Below are 17,756 nucleotides of genomic sequence, written 5' to 3'. Positions count from 1 at the left end.
GTTATTATTTTTTGTTATTTTAACAACTAATCCGATCATCCTAATAACAGTTGGAGTTATTCTTCCATAACAAAAAATGTTATTCCCAAGTTGTTTTGGCTTTCAATCAATATCACACCAAAAACAAATTTAGTTATGATAACATAAACTGTTATTAAACCCTTATGCAAAATCGGATTTTTCTAGAAGATTCCATAACATTTTCTGTTATTTTAACAGTATTTGTTATTGAAATGGCATGAATTTTGTTATTACCTGTCCGGGAACGAAAAAATGTTAGAAAATGTTTTAAGCACCCGTAAAGTTGAATTGCAATCATTATTTTCAAAAAATGTAAGATTCGACAAAAAACATTTCAGCGAAAAACATTTATTCATCGAAAATTCACTAAAATCATTTTTTTTGTATACCAGAACATGCTCAAAATGATTCTAAACGCAGAGGAATGCATTTTGAATTAATTTCAGCTAATTGCACTCAAATTTCTAGGGATATTTTGAAATTTTTTGAAAATATATTTTTGCCCGTGATTTTTCGAGTCAACTTTTAATAATGGGCGAGGGGATGGTTTTCGAAAAAAGCTTTGTAAAAGACTTGCAACAGCCATATTTCTTCCGATTTCATAATTTAGTCTGCCTAAATCCTGAAAGCCTGAATTTCCAAAAATGTTTGATGAATATTTACTAGTTTCACTTTTATCACACATTATCAACAAAAAGTAAAAAAGATTAGCAAAAGTTTAAAATACCTTAATTTTGAAAAAGTATAAAATCACTTTACAAGTGATCAGCGGGCCATTTTACATGATTATTCAAAATGGGTCCGCGGGCCACAAAAAATCATCTCGCGGGCCACGTTTGGCCCGCGGGCCATACTTTGGTCACCCCTGACTTAAAACTTGTAATCTATAAAAACATTAAAGCTGTTCTTAGTATAAAAATGACCCGATGATGCAGTCTGCTTTCTGATTTGAGCTCATTTTCAATGTGAAAAACACGACATTTTTAGAGAATTTAAATAATGATTTCATCAATGTTTCCATAATTATAGTTCATTAACTTTTGAAAATTTTCAAAATCTGTTAAATACTATATTATTATTCTTTGAGCACTTCTCCATCATAATCAGTATGATTCCAAACGATTATTTTTGTAATGAATTTGTATTTTAAATTTTGCAAAAATATCTTCAACCTATCAATGCTATCCGGTTTACGATAACCGAAGATTCGATTATCTGAAAGGATTTTTTTTCCAGGAATCGAGATTTTAGAACAAATATATCTTCGCTGCCTTCAAGAATTACAAAATTCGTTGTGTGGCAGATGTTCGTTAAATTTAATTTTCAAACACAGAATAATCTAGAGTAAAGATATTTTTTTCTTGAAAACGTTGGACTGCGTTAAACAGTTGAATTGTGTAGAAAATAGTAATTTTTTGACAAATATTTATAATTCTTTTTCTGCGTTTTCAACTCGTTATAATCGGTGTTCATTTTAAAGTCGATCTTGATACGTTTATTTTAGAGTAAATTTTCATTCCAATTCACCTTCATAGGGAACCAATTACAGAAAAGTAAGAATAAAAAAATATATTCTAGAATTTAAAAGAATAATTATATAGTTATTTGTTTTTGCAAAGAAGATTAAAACAAGTGCTATAAATTGTGACAACCTCTGTAGAATGCTATTCAAATAACTTTTATTTATTCTCAACCCATGATAAACTCAAAATTAATTGCAAATTGGGCTTTAATTTGAGAACTCAATAATTTTTTGATAAACCATTTTCCCAGCATTTTTTAAGTTTATAATGGAAAACTAAAAACACTGATTGAATTCCATATGAACGGATTTTTTATGCATGTTTTTTCGTCCAGAGTTGTCAATTTTAGATTTCAATCTTTTTTCATTATTAAATTACAGTGAAACCTCCTTTTACGCGGTGGCGTTACGCTTTTTATTTCGTCGATTTCTCTAAATCCGTAAAATATTTTTGCAAGCATCAAAAAGCGTTTTTGTAGATCTGAACAAAACCTACAAAATGCATTTAAAAGATTGCAAAAATGTTGCGTCGTTCCAGAGAAACCGAAAAATTAGTAAAACGTAACGCATCGCGTAAAAAGAGGTTTCTCTGTACCTGTTTTTTGGTTAGTTTCAGAGTGCATCAATGTAATGTGGCATATAAATACAATGCTCCTCCTCAAAACATTATAGTTCCTTTCAATAGAAAATTTGATTTTTTATACAAACATGGTTAAATAACCTTATTTCGGTTTATTCTTTCGATACTTTCCAAAAATCATAAAATAACATAAAACGACAAAAAAATTAGAAAAGGCTGCCAAATTAATTTTGGCTGTCTTGTGCCACAGCTCAATTTTTTTTATTTAAAATTGAAATTCTTTGACAAATTCTTTTCTATTTTCAACTGGTACTTTATGCTAAAGTTCGAAATTTTATTTGATAGTATTTTAGAGGCTCCTAGTGACCGAGTTTTGTAGATATTCTGAAACGATTTATCGGTTGAAATTCAAAAATGTAATCTTCCGATTCCGAAACATTGGTTTCTGCTTATGCTCCCTCAATTGCACCAAAGCGTTTCCCCTTAAATGGATCTAAGATGCCAACGATTATTTCATTACCTTTGTCATCACAGTGGTCGATTCTTGAACCCCTTCCGAGCACACCTTCCTAATCCTTTCGATAGCCCTGGTGTGGGAGATTACCAATCGAATTAAATTGAACTGTAATTTTCAATTAGAGCATGCTGTGTGTGTCGATACTGGCCCTGGCAAATTTTCCTCATTTTCCTCATTTTCTTCATCATTCTCCTTCATTTATTTTTTGCGAAAACTCTGAATGGAGGAGCTTTCAAGCTTTCCTTTTATGCTTCTCCTTACTTTGCACTCTGCTTGCGGTTGAGCCCCATTTAATTAATGTCATGATTAGTTGTGGCTTGTGAGGCCATGTGGGACACTCTCGCTCTCGAAGTGGTGCCCTCAACAGCTCAACGGTACCAGGTACTGGTTGGTAGTAGTAGCCGGTACTTGTCGTCGATGCAGCTTGTGCTGGGTTGTCCTTTAACACGGAAAGAAATTGTCGACGTAATGATTTGTTTACGAAATTTAAAACATTAAAATTTAAGACATGATTACTGAAACTGGAATTCGAAATCGATAAGTTTCTTTTAGTGTAATTGAGGACTTCAAGGTCCGCCCTAGCAAAATCATTTTGCTGCACCGTTGAGCACACTTTGTCCGGTTTTGTCCACCCGATTGTCCCTTTTGGCTATCCCTCGTACCCGCCGAGCTGTGTGTTTGCTAATCCTATCCAATTTCGAGACCAATTGGCTTAATCCCCAGGTCGATAGCTTCGCCCTGCAGGTTTTTAGTTTTTTTTTTCTGTTGTTCAACCAACGACACTATTAGCTGTCAACGGTGGCCAAAATTGGAGTCCTCCCCCGCCCTCATAGCTATCGCGTGATCGTGAACCCCCGTTAAACTGGTATAAAAATAAACTTATCTATAGGTACTGGATTTTGGTGGATGTGACTGAAGTCTGGCTTGCCCAGGATGATGATGCTGCTGCTACTGGCCATCAGTGCCGCCAGCTGCAGTTAGATGATGATGAACCGAAATAGGACGTCGACGACGGTGCCACCACTACATTCATAGATAGTTTGGCCGCGAGACACAGCACAAAAGGCCCATGTTTTTGTACAGCGAACCCCGGCGGCGCTTCGCCGGCCACGGCCCGTTGATCTCGGCCGTCAGCGCGATGGTGCGCTCTGAAGTTGGGAGGAGAAAAAGGGAGGACAATTTGATTAGTGAGGTGTGGTGTAAATTGGGAAAACTAGGGCGACGGAAGTTTGATTGGGAGGAGAGAAAAAAGAGTTGATCGATTGCAAGTGAGAGCAATTATGAATTGAGCTGTTGAGAAGATAATGGATATCGTGTGCTTGAAATACTATTGGAGAACCGCTCAATGTTGAAGCCGTATGCAAAAAAATCAATTTATTTCCAAGTGTCACTCATGTTTTGCTAAAGATTGCTTTGGGATTTAGCAAGATTAAATTGATTGATTTTGCTCCAAAAGATTAACAAAACTTTTTGTTGGATCAAACCTCATTTTATATAAAAATATTTAATCCGAAGAAAACAAGAACGTCAAAAATTTTAGCCGATCTTCTTTTAGGGGTTACATACATGTAGAATATCACAAAATGTTATATTTTAGAAAATTCTTTAAATAAACTAAAAAGATGATTTTCAATTACTCCTTAAAGTTTCATGAGGCCGATGCAAATATTTAAAAAAGTTTTTGTCCCTCGGCCCTGGCCGAGGTCAAGGGGGGGCAAAAAAATAAAAAAAATATAAAAATTTAAATAACAAGCCATAGTCATCACATTTAAACGAAAAAAGTGTTTTAAAATGCATTTTACACTAGTTCAGTTGTTTTGCAATCATTAGTTTTCAAAAAATCTAAGATCTGACAAAAACAAAAATTGTATCGAAAAAAAAAAAGATTTTGCATCGAAAATTTTCAAAAAATCATAATCTTAAGATAACCCAAACATGCTAAAAATTATTTTAAACGCAGGAGAATGTATTTAATTTGATTTCAGCTGGTTGCACATGAATTTTCATGGAAATTTTGAAGTTTATTGTCAAAATATTTTTTTTGCCCCCTGATTTTTCGGGCCAATTTTGAAGGGGGGGGGGGGGGGGGTGACAAAAACTTTTAAAAATATTTGTACCAGCCTGATGATATTTCAAAACTAAGTTTAAATGTGTACTCATACCAACCTCTGACATTTTTGACGATTCACATGTATGTAACCCCTTAAGCAAGCTAAATTTGATCGCAATTGGAGCGCCTTGAAGTGAGTTTCTTAGAATTTAATTTAAAAAGTGAAACCAAACAAAAATTTATTAATAGAAAAGGCAAACTTTGTTATCTATTTAGTTATTTGTGCTACCGTCATCAGGGGATGGGGATCTGGGGTGAGATTGAGTCATACAAAAAAGCCAAAATTTGTATGGCCCGATCACCCCCCCGCCCCAGACCCAATGCCACCACTAATGACGGTACTTTTGTAAAATGTCACAAATAAAAAAAATTTCATCACTAAAAAAAGAGTGTTGTTTATCACTACAAGTTAAATTCTCAACTATATTTTACGAAAAAGTAAAATTACGAGACGGAAGCGTTACCACTAGGCTACGTGGCACGGTCCATTACTATTGGGCATAAGCTAAATTAGATGCTAAATCAAATTTTCAGTCGAAAATAACTTCACAATTATTGTTTGCATGGTTTTCAAGTTATTGGCATGGAAGAACGAAAATAAAAAAAAATGCCTTTTAAAAAATCATGAATTATTACATTTTTTTTTCTTAGATCAACAAGATATGACAGCTGGTTGCTGTTATGCATCCTCTTTAAATTATATATTATGTGAAGAATGTGTTTTTCTCAGTGTCATCGAATGTAATTGAAATTTTCAAATGACGATAATTTGGGATAATATAGGATCAATTTTCAATTAAAAAACAAAACCTTTTGAAAAAGTTATTTTTTTTCAAACGGACTCATAACACATATTTTGTACTTATCTGTAATTATTTTTATTGAAAAAGTAGAAAATTTCGAAAACGTTTCTTTTTTAACACTTAAAAGCAAACCAATATTTTCCGATGTATTGTTATAGAAAAATTGTGTCTATTTCATGTGAATTTTATTTTAAGAGACTTTATCTCAGCAACCAGCTGTTTGATTAACAAATTCTTAAAAAGAAAAATGAAAGAAATTTCCCCAGCCCTTATTTTTTTTGGCTGTGTCACGTCTTTTTCATGTCTTTCTTAAGTGCAATAAAATAAATATTTAGTTAAATTTTCTGAGAAATACCCCTTCCCAAAAATGAAACTACGGTAACACATGAAAACTTTGCAAGTTATCAAAAAAATAAAATTGTATGGTATTTTTTTTTTAATTTTTGTAAAATATTATGGAGACATGTGAGGAAAACCCAATTCTAATTGCAAATCAGCCAAATTATGAAAGTACAAAATTTAAAGTCTAAAAAAAAATATTTTCCAGAGAATTACTCTCTGTAATCAACTAATCGAATAACATTTACATAAATCCTAATCATTTTTGAATGTGAAAATTCGATGCTGTTGTGCTCGCTTGTACTTAGCTTGCTGGAATTCTTATTTATCTAGATAACTATCTATTCTGATTCTGAATATATCTTTAAATTGAAGAAAAATAAAATAATTTCAAAACTGACAGAGTTATTATTTTAATGACTTATTTTTTCTATTTTTTCTGCATATCAAATATGAAAAACGATAAGCTGCTAAAATTCAAAATATGCCCAATAATGGTAACGAATTATGATTAAAAAAACAAACAAAATGCATGTGGGACATTAATGCAAACATGGATAGTTTTCATGTTCTAGTGAATAAAAGTCATAAAAAAACGAGGATCTCGATTTATTTCCAACTTTTATTTTAAAGAAACCCAAGAGGTAAACAAACTTATTAAATACGAAATGAATAAACTAATTTTCATTGCTTCTTTATAAAGTAAAAGTCTCAACAACTTTAGTTTGAGGAATAGGTAAAAATGATGAAAATCAAAATAAACATTTGAAGTCGCAAATTAACAAAAATCCTTGATCTTTGGAATCATAAAAGCTCACATTTATTACAATTGAGTTAAAAAATGTTTTATCTTATTAAATAACTATTTTGAATTATATTGATTTGATTAGGATTGAATATTTTAGTCATTTTGTACAAATAATTTTATATTGTTCCAATGTTATTAAATTTAACATCTTATTAAATAATACTTTTGAAATTGTGTTGTTTAAAAACAAAACTTAAAAAATAAGTCATTTCATTTCATAGTATGATCACTCGAAATTCAGCGGAAATTTGTAAAAAAAACTTTTTATCATAATGTTAATTCAGTTTAATATAAATGTAATATTTTTCCTACAATACTGTCATTTTATGCATATAGTCCTAATGTGAAAAAATGTCTGATTTAGTTGGAGTCTCTCATAGTTGGAGATAAAAGTTTATTAACATGATTTAATCTTCAATTAAGTGTCTTATTTGAACAATTAAAAAAGGCAGAATTGTTGAACGAAATATAATTTAAAAGAATTCAAATGTAAAAAAAAGCTTCAGATATAAAAACATCAAATACTTTCGTACAAATCAAAATCCCACACTCACCCAGGTAGGTCTCCTGCTGGGGCATAAACTCCTGCAGGTCCTGCAGTATCTGGGCGATCACCTGCGAGTCCTTCGTGATGCTGCACAGCTCCTCCTGGTTGAAGTCGGGCGTGATCTGCTTGCACAGCAGTATCTGGCTTATCACATTGCCCAGGTTCGACGGGCCGGCGCGATTTTCTGAGTGTTTGAAATGTAGAGAAACAATTTTATGTTAATATTAAAAAAAATAATGGCTTGTGGAAACCTTACCGTAATATCCGGACATATCCATAGGAATGACCTGCACCAGGCGGTGACTTTTGATGAGTTCTCTTAGAAATAGTTGAGCTAGGTAGAACAGCAGTACCAAGTGAGGGTTATCTGCCAGGATTCCTTCGGCTAGTGCTCTGAAAAGAGAAAATATACGGGGGATATTTGTAGTAATGGCCGAAAAGCTGTTGATAAACGACTATTCATAATTTATTGCCTCGTTATCTTCACTTCGGCGGGAACGCTTCGAAATAAGTGATGTTTGCTGAAGGATTGAGTTGTCGCTGCAAATTGCTTGACAAACTGTGGTTGACCACAAGTCCACTATCCTTGCTGGAATCTAGCACTGGATAATTTATGAGGTTGTGGTTTGCACCTGCGATTAGCCTGAGCTTGGTCCTACTACACCGGCAGGCCTTATCTTCCACGCCGTATCTTGTTCCATCTTTATATACTTCAACTTGGAATATTTTGAAGAATCTCAATGTAAAAATTCATTGGAATTACAAGAATTTAGAGAAGTTAGGATAGAATTTTATATACATCCAAATGTTATTTTTTATTTATGGTTAAATAAATTAGACCTGGAATAAAAAATAATTCAAGTGCATAACAGTTTGAAATTTGATTGATTGAGAGTGATTGAAAATTTGTTATTTACAATGGAAAATTTGTATTCATGGATTTTTTTTTAATTATTTAAGCAATCAAGATTTAAATTTTGAAGATAAAAGCCTTAAAAAATACATTTCCCAAAGAACAGCTTTTCCTGTAAAAATTCGGCATGGCCCTCTCGTACCCTAAACCCACCCCACATCAAATCCAACACAGAAACCACTTCCGTGCGGTTGTATCATTCATTATTAATCAAACAATTTAGCGTTGACGAGAAGGAATAAACTTGTGGCTCACCCCCACCATCCCCTTAAGTAAGCCATCACACCTTCGGGAGTGAACCAAGTTGCGCTCATCTCATGAATGTTTAAAGCTCTTCGCTGACAGACACAAAAGCTTCTTCTACTGCCAAACCAACAACCTTGAACTTGAAGGAGCTATTGGCTCAAGTTTTTTCCGAGAGTCAAGGGGGGTGAGTGGGAGGGGGCAAAACGCTTCATTTCCCTGTGAGCCATAAATATCGGTAAAACGGTTTTTCTGGGGCCTATTCAGGGCTGAATTTCGGGGGGCCAGGTGGTTTGTCTGTCTAGACACGGCCTCTTTGCATAAATGTGTGTTGAGATTGAAGTTGGTGGTGGGGTCGACGAGGAGGGTAGTCTTTTGTGTTAGGTCTTTGTGGGTCGTGTTATGGGCCTTGAAGAGATTTGGATCGAGGCTCATTATGCTGACGTGATGGTGGAAACGGAACGAGATGAGATGAGGGGAAAAGCATGATAACACACTGAACTGGTCGAAATGGATGTCAAGTGGTTGTACGGAAGGTTGGAAAAGGTCAGCTATTGTTGCAGAATTGGAGTTTTTCTTTCATATCTCGTACAATCTTTGGTATTTTGATGGATACTAAACGTTCCAGTTTATCTTTGGCCAATCTGAAGATTTAAAGTAGATAATCCACTCTCACTATGCTTTTTATGAAAATTTACCATAATGATTACATTTTACAATAGTAGTGACTCATGTTATGTTATTTAACAATTATTAAGCGTTCTTACGTACGCAATAAGTTTAATTTCTTTATTATTTAATATTTGGAAACAAATATTAAAACTCCTTCTAGGATAATTGTAGTCGTGTTTAATTTTATTTCAGTTAATATATCGTTCAAAACAATAAAAAAACTCAATTTCAAAGTAAAACATTGTATAATTCATAAAATAATCATTTTTGTGATATCGTGATTCAATTGTATTATGATTTAAATTTGAAATTCAATGTATTTTTTTTTATTTTACCACAGTTTTTAATATTGTACAGCAATTTTTGTTCCTTAAATAAATGTTTAAAACATTGAAAAACTCATATTGTTGTGGTTTGGTTGAGCGTTTTAGCAGAATGCATTACTGTGAATACAAAGAGACGAGTTGTTCCTTTTAATTCCGCTATATATTTTTAATATCTTGACAGATACGTATTTCGTCTACTACTTGCAGACTTCATCAGTGTTCTGTTCTCGATATTTCTGTTGCGCTGTGCTTTCCATGATCAAAACTGCATAATTATTACATACTTATTCGACCTTCTTCAAATAACTTTGAATCTTTGTAGACACACGCAGAAAAATAAAGCATATTTGAATCAACAAAACGTTTTGTTGATTTGAAAATCAAGATTTTTGTTGAATCAACGCTAAACGTCAAAGCAACTTTTTCAAAACAACAAAAGTTTTTTGTGGAATCGAGAAAATCAAGGTTTGTTTCAAAGCAAAATCGGCGTTGATTATATTCAACAAAATTTTGTTGAATCAAACCTCGTACAGGCTGATTCTACAAAATATTTTTCTGCGTGCATGTTACTCTAGAGCTTATTTTTGTTAACACGTTATCCTAGGAATATATAAGCTACAAGCTCTTCCCGGAAAACTTCGTACTGCCCTTTTTTTGTTTCCTGACGTTTCTTGCTTGTTTGCTATGTCAGCCTCCTGTGATCTAAATTTGAGTTTACGTAACTTTTCCCATACATTCCGCAGATTTTCCGGAATCGGTTCCAGAGTGGCCAAAGTTGTAACTTTTTGGCGTAAGAACCTTCCTTGGGCTTATACGAACCCAACGCAACAAATAGCACCTCGATCCGACGTTCCGTATTGAACTGATTCGCGTTCGAACAAAACCGTCGAAATTTTTTATATATATAGATATATATATATATATATATATATATATATATATATATATATATATATATATATATATATATATATATATATATATATATATATATATATATATATATATATATATATATATATATATATTATATATATATATATATATATATATATATATATATATATATATATATATATATATATATATATATATATATATATATATATATATATATATAGATTTTTTTGTATGTGGCTAGTAGAACTCGAGAATTACATTTAAGTAGGACAGGCTTGCTAAACAAATCATTGAATGAAAAGTACATGCTTATTGTGTGTGATTTATGATGCTACTTGTTTTGTAATGGTGAATATTCTAATATTAATAGATAACACATTTGTTTAGTGTTTAACTTGCCCCAATGCAATTCGTCACTTCGGATTGTAAGAAAATAAAAAAGTAAAACTAAAGGGATGTATTTTGTCAAAATTCAGCTTCTAAGATTTGATTTTGAATAGTCCTAATATTCGCAAAATTTACTTTCATATAAATATTTTCTAATAAATTCCCTTCAAATCAAATATCTACGCAAATATTAAATTTGCATTCTATTCGTTACTTTAATCCTTCTAAATTAGAACTGCATTAAATTTTATGTTTTTTGGAAAATTATCTTATTTTAGTTTTACAAATAAATTTGGGTGGTTTTTTATTGCTTTGAATGTTTTTGAATCGAAAATTAACAGAATACCACAAATTTCAGCTTTTTTGTATGACTTAATCTCAACCCCAGACCCAATGTCACCAAAAAAAAATCAAATTATTCGCTCTACAGCATTGCCTTGGCGTTCTCGATTGCGAGATTCCTACTCGAAACTAGGTATCCGAAGGCTTGATTGTTGAGGCAATTGCAAACCTCTTTTTACACCTTAGCTTCCATCCACCTCGGGATTCGAACTGACGACCTTTGGATTGTTAGTCCAACTGCCTACCAGCGACTCCACCGAGACAGGACCCAGGGAGACGACTCCTACACCTGGACTGAGCTAACGACCTAACCTTTTTTAGGCTAGCCCGGGGCCAGCATTTACTTCCCTTCCGACGGAAGGCGTGATCAGACAAATCTCGTCTCGAAAAATGCCACCGGGACCGTCTGGGATCGAACCCAGGCCGACTGGGTGAGAGGCAATCACGCTTACCCCTACACCACGGTCCCGGCACCGTGGTCACCCCTAATGACAATTTGATCTTTTTCAAGCACAAATTTGTTCAGTTATATCTAAAATAACGTAATAGAAATTATTTTTTTAATGCAAGCAGTAAGAAGTAAAAAACTGTCATTTCAATTCAATAATTAGATTTTTCAAGATAACATGGAACAATGTTGATTTTTTTTGTGCTTGTAAATATTTTCCTTACCGTTTTGAATGATTCAGATATAAACTCTGTAGCATAGGAATCTCGTGTATAAAACAATCTAATCTGTGAAAATGTGATTAAAAAACTAATGAAATTAGCAATTTAAAAAAATATTTTGTAAGGTTATTGGAATGTTCTTTTGCTTTAAATATGTCAACATTAAAAAAAGGAATACTTACAGCAATACAAGGCCATAATCAATTAGATATTTGTTTATTTTTCTTCTAATTTCTTACCAATGATTGGAATACAAGAACAACAATTAAGTTGACATGTAACATAATGTTAGCACGAAATATTTTTTTTTTGCTGGAATAATAAAATTTATCTTAAAAATATTGGTTCATATCAAGCCGTCCAAAGGGCATTTCTTAACTTTCTGAAAATCTCGAAGGTTTTAAAAAAATAAATCTTCGCTTACCAAATTCATTGTTAGAATATCCAATTGATGGATATGAGCAACTCTCTACGAAATCGGCCGATTTCGACCATTTTTATTTTTTTGTATTTTTTTATTTGACTTAAACTTTATGGGGGCCTTCTATATGACCAAATAAGCTATTTTGCGTCATTGGTTCACTCATACAAGTCTCCATACAATTTTGGCTGCTGTCCATACAAAAATGGTATGTAAATATTCAAACAGCTGTAACTTTTGAGTGAATTATCTGATCAATGTTTTCGGCAAAGTTGTAGGTATTGTTGAGGACTATTGAGAAAAAAATAGGTACACGGAAAAAAAAATTGCAGATTTTTTAATCAATTTTTTTTCACTAAAACTCAATTTCCCAAAATACGTATTTTTTGATTTTCGAGATTTTTTGATATGTTTTAGGGGACAAAAATCCGCAACTTTTGAGCCATAGAGAAACATGGTCAAAAAATCTGCCGCCGAGTTATGATTTTTTGAAAAAATAGTGATTTTTGGAAAAAATCGAAAATTCATGCAAAAACAAATTTGACATTATTTTTTAATGCAAAATTGAATTTGCAATTGAAAAGTACTTTACAGATTTTTTGATAAAGGGCTCCGTTTTCAAGATATAGCCACCGAAAGTTTGATTTTTGCGAAATATTTGCAGTTTTTCGATTTTTAAAAATAGTGACCATGAGTGACCATTTCTAAAAATATTTTTTTTGAAAGGTTCAGAAAATTTGCTATAAAATTGTCTAAGAGACATTGAAGATTGGACCTCGGGTTGCTGAGATAGAGCCGCTTTAAGAAAAAGAAACATAAAAATTTAAGTTTTCTAAATCTCACCAAAACAACCCACCATTTTCTAATGACGATATCTCAGCAACTAATGGTTCGATTTTCAATGTTAATACATGAAACATTCGTAAAATTTTCCGATCTCTTCGAAAAAAATATTTTGAATTTTTTTTAAATCAAGACTAGCATTTTAAATGGGCGTAATATTCAATGTTTGGCCATTTTAAAATGTTAGTCTTGATTAAAAAAAATTTAAATTATTTTTTTCAAGGAGATCAAGGAGATTGTCCCCTAAACCATATCAAAAAATCTCGAAAATCAAAAAATACGTATTTTGGGAAATTGAGTTTTAGTGAAAAAAAATTGATTAAAAAATCTGCAATTTTTTTTCCGTGTACCTATTTTCTCAAAAGGCCTCAACCATACCTACAACTTTGCCGAAGACACCAAATTGATCAGAAAATTCACACAAAAGTTACAGTTGTTTGAATATTTACATACCATTTTTGTATGGACAGCAGCCAAAATTGTATGGAGACTTGTATCGGTGAACCAATGACGCAAAATAGCTTATTTGGTCATATGAAAGGCCCCCACAAAGTTTGAGCCAAATCAAAAAATACAAATAAAATCCATTTCCGGTTTTGGTAGAGAATTGCTCATATACTATACTACGTTGAAAGGAACTCCAAAACTCTATTTGGTTATAAGACTCTATTTGGATATACTAAAAAAATAAATTGAATCAACTTTCTGAATTTTTTTTTTTGAAAATGAACAATATTGAGTTTTAGCTGGGAAAACTTCAAAAACTGGTCAAAAATAGTCAAATTCATCAAATAAAAAAAATCGTCAAATTCTGATAACTCGTAAACAGTAAAACCTCATGTATATACATCAACATTTGAGTTTTCTGCTCAACAACTTTGTAGAACATGGATACACTCTAAAAATAACCATGAAAAGTTACAAAAAAAGCACGTCATTTTAAAATTAAAATTTTGTTTTATAGAAAACAGTTACCCAGGTTAATGCAGATTCAAAAAGAACATTAAATTTCTCATAAATTTACATGTCTTTCAATTTTTGACAGCTGAGTTACTAGAAATGCGTTTTGTATCTTTTTTTGATGCAAAATATGATTTTTTTCAATTTTGAGCGCGCCCTTCAATCGGCCGTCTAATTTTACACATTAGTCCTTTTTAACACCAAATTTATATCTCTCTACGGTTCCGATCTACACATAATTGAAAACGTGTCTTAGTAAAAATGCAGGAAAATGAAAGGGGTCATCCCGCCTTACCGTAACAAGATTTCGAAAAATATACCTCAGATTCGTGATCAGGGACCAAAATTATCCCATACGCAAAGTTTCACGAAAATCGAAGAATGGTCTTTTCCGATTTCGTGTGAGTTAGCAGAAAATGACCCAAAGAGAAATTCAGATTTTTATTTTATCATACAATTTAACGACTTCAGCTTTTCAACTTTTCTAACTTTCCTATCTCAAACTAAGCTTAATTCCGCCGATCCCACCCACGGGACTCATTAGTCCCGCGCCAGATTAAGTCACGCGTGCAATCGCCTGAATGTAATACCAACTCACACCAACCACCTCGACCTCGACGACAAAGGCAATTTCGAGGACGTTCACGCTCAGCTGATTCGCCAACTTCTTCAACCTGGCACGCAAAAGTTTAGCCAAAATTTAGGATCCCCTCGAGAAGAGCCTACCTGGCTGGCTGCAACATGTGGTGGCACCGTTAAAGGCACTCCAAGTTGAACTTTTCTTTTTTCGCTCTCTCGTAATGGTAGTGCTGCTGTTGCTGATGAACTTGGAGCTCGGCGATATTAGCATTCAAGTGATGTCTCGACGTCGTCATTCTCAAAGCTGTAGCCGTGAGTGTGGTGTATGATGACGACGCTACAGTAATAGCATAATGATGACGAGCTTTTTGAGGTTGGTGGGAGGTTTCGAGACTAGAAGTGATTTTTCTCGCCGTCCTGGTGGGAGATAATCTGTTTAACAGCATTACGGAGTGGTTTTCAGGAAAGGACTCCTGTACAGAGCATGATGACACCATCCACACAAGCTAAAGTGGTTAGTGACACGTGTGTTCAAGACCACCCACACACGTGTGATTAATTGTGATAATGGAATTTGAATTAAGCTCGCCGGGGCTTTTGATGGCCTCACAAAGAAGCATCGTGAATCGACAAATTTCCCACGGCAATTACCTCCAGCAGCAGAAGCAGGCAAGTTTCCAGAAAATCATAAAAGAAATCTCGCTACTTGTGAAGGATAAAACTTTGGCCATAAAAACTCTCAAGTTCTCAAGTTCCCAACCAGTGGTGGTAACTCGTCTTCCGAGTTCGTAAATGCTGCCGCTGACATTCGGCAAGTTTTCGGCACCACAAATTTTTAGTGCCCCTCTTGAATGTGGAAAAAAGCAGAAAATCTTGAAGCTTCTGAAATGCAATTTAATTATCTTCTTCCCCCTCAGAAAGCAATTCTTAAATGCACTACCCGGGACTGTCATCATGGGGGCTGGAATCTGGCCGGATGGCATTCTGACTCTCGCTCGAGAGTCCAATTCTGGTTTCAACGAATTTTGGGGCTGGCCGGACAGGGAAGTGTTTGATAAATTAGTTTTCTTCCGAGAGTTGGCGTGTGTCGGAGCGGAACTTTGAAAAGAGAGTTAAGGATGATTACTTTTTAAGGGAATTCTTTGCTGGCCATTTGGAAAGCTGTTGGTGGTGTTTTACAGTAGGCAGTAGTACAAGATTAAAAAAAATGACATTGAAATATTTTTTTTTGTTTAAAATGAAGAATATCAACTTTTTACACTTTTATTTTTAAAAGTTAGTCGTGACTCTGGCAACCAAGTAAAACTAAATTTCTAAATTGTGAGTTCAACAAGATAGCACGATGACATCAATCTGTTGATAATTCGTTAGGGTACATAACGTTTAACAAGACTGTAAGACTGAATGTATGATTCTTCTTTGAAAACTAATTTAACTTGGACATTAAGTTCAAGATTTTTTAAAGACCAGCATTTTAAATTTTTATAGAACTTTTTCAAATTTTAGGCTAGATTTTTGAAACTTGACACATTTTTTTAAGTCCATCTTATTACATTAAATTTTGCGTTCAAGAGGGCTAAAATGGGTTGATATGGGTATCGTGTGAGCAGCAGTGCCGGGAAGATGGATTTTTATGGTGTTCTTTTTGTGCTGTATTCGTGGTCGTGTCGTGTTAGTTTTCAAATTATTGGTTTTTTTTACAGCATCCTGGAATTATTTCAAATTAAATGTCTACGTGTAAATTTATCTACTCACTACATGATTTATTTAAATGTTCATATTAATCCTTGTCCTATTCCTTTCCTGTAACATACCATGTCCTCATACCAGATATGATTAAATTGCTTAAATTAACGTAACTTTCTAAAACAGCGTGGGAATTATCTGGAGCATTTATACTGTAAATTACTGCTTCTTTTTACAGCTTCCTGGAATTATTTTGATTATATTTATTATATTTTTCATATTTATTTTATTTATTCTATTTACTATATTTATTATATTTAATATATTTATTATTTATTATTATAACAAAACTATATACCTATTAGATAATACACTACAGACTCACATTTACACTTACAAACATTCAAATCATTTAATACAATACGCATTCAACCATTTTCATCGGCCCGATGAAATTCCTCTAACCCCCATGCCGAACCTCCCAAAAATATTCCGTTCACTTTTAAAAGTCGCATGGGTTCCCTGCACTTTTGCCACTAGTGAACAACAAAAACCCGCCCGTGTGGATCAATCGGACCGCGCACTGGACTCCAATCTAGAGGTCGCCGGTTCGAATCCCGCGGCGGGCGCTCTAAAATTCTTTGTGTAAATATGGGTATTCGGCGCCGTCGCTCCGTGCCATACTTTCATACACTTAGGAGCCCAGGGCGGCGAAGTCCTTGTAGATAAAAAGGAAGACACTAGTGGTTGGTACTAGCAATGGTGGCCGACAGCTATAAAGTCAACTTCGTTTTTTTTTTCGAACAACAAAAACATCCCCTCCCAAATCCCCACGGGACTGTATGGGCGTAGCCTTGGAGCACAGTGTGGAAATTTACGTTCTTAGATATTTTTTGATGTACCGGGCAGCAATCAAATTGTCTAAGAATATTGAACAGACCATTGTGGCACCCCCTACAGCGTGGTGCAGACCCGTAATGCTATGCTATGCTATGCTATGCTAAGAGGGCTAAAATGGGTTGATATCGTGTAGATTTAGGTTTTATTTTCCAAAAAATATGTTTTTTGTGAAAGTGAAGACGAAAATGGTAATTTTTCTGCCCACCCAAACATGGCGTAGGTCAACCTAACGGTAAAAAAAAACAAAAAATACGGGTCTTATTATTTTCGAGGGAACCGCCAGTCCAACTTTGAGCCCGATGCGAGCACATTTGTATACGGCCGTGCAGTTTCGTGGGGAATGGCTGTATTTTTTAAATTGAATTTTAATCGGACTATTTCGGTGAAAACTGACACAAATTTTAGAAGAAAGATGATGAAATTTTAGGTGGATAGGTCGACTAAGAGTCATAGAAGAAGATATAAAGGACGGAAAACTAAGTCAGCGAGGGCCATTTATTGCGTTCTAACATTTCTGGGATGTGTCTTGAGCCTTGCTCTGGTAGCTTGGTGTTCAAGATGTTTTATAAAAAACATTTGAAATATTTCATGGCAGTCATAAATCTTTTTTTTATCGAAATGTCTAGGAAAGAACGCAAACACCCTCATTTTTTTTGTGTCGAGGCACC

The 17,756-nt window shown here is 33.7% G+C and overlaps 1 protein-coding gene across 1 annotated transcript; it reads right to left on the bottom strand.

Moving 5' to 3' along the window:
- Nucleotides 1-2,643: 2,643 nt before the first annotated feature.
- Nucleotides 2,644-14,666, bottom strand: LOC120431988 (uncharacterized). The gene is made up of 5 exons (XM_039597125.2): nucleotides 14,650-14,666; nucleotides 14,522-14,597; nucleotides 7,504-7,702; nucleotides 7,255-7,431; nucleotides 2,644-3,788 (listed from the first exon to the last, which is right to left on the bottom strand). The coding sequence occupies exons 1-5, from the start codon at nucleotides 14,664-14,666 to the stop codon at nucleotides 3,670-3,672; spliced, it is 588 nt and encodes a 195-aa protein (XP_039453059.1). The 3' UTR covers nucleotides 2,644-3,669.
- Nucleotides 14,667-17,756: the final 3,090 nt, after the last annotated feature.

Source organism: Culex pipiens, chromosome 2 (genome assembly GCF_016801865.2).
Source record: "Culex pipiens pallens isolate TS chromosome 2, TS_CPP_V2, whole genome shotgun sequence".
Taxonomy (NCBI): Eukaryota; Metazoa; Arthropoda; class Insecta; order Diptera; family Culicidae; genus Culex; species Culex pipiens.
This window is presented reverse-complemented; position numbering and strand designations above follow the sequence as displayed.

Excerpts from the sequence above, each read along its gene's own strand:
- LOC120431988 (XM_039597125.2), bottom strand. Across the intron at positions 7,703-14,521 it reads TCGAGGTCGAGGTGGTTGGT|TCGTTTATCAACAGCTTTTC; the intron begins GTGAGTTGGTAT and ends AATTATGAATAG. Across the intron at positions 3,789-7,254 it reads CCAGCAGGAGACCTACCTGG|AGCGCACCATCGCGCTGACG; the intron begins GTGAGTGTGGGA and ends TCCCAACTTCAG.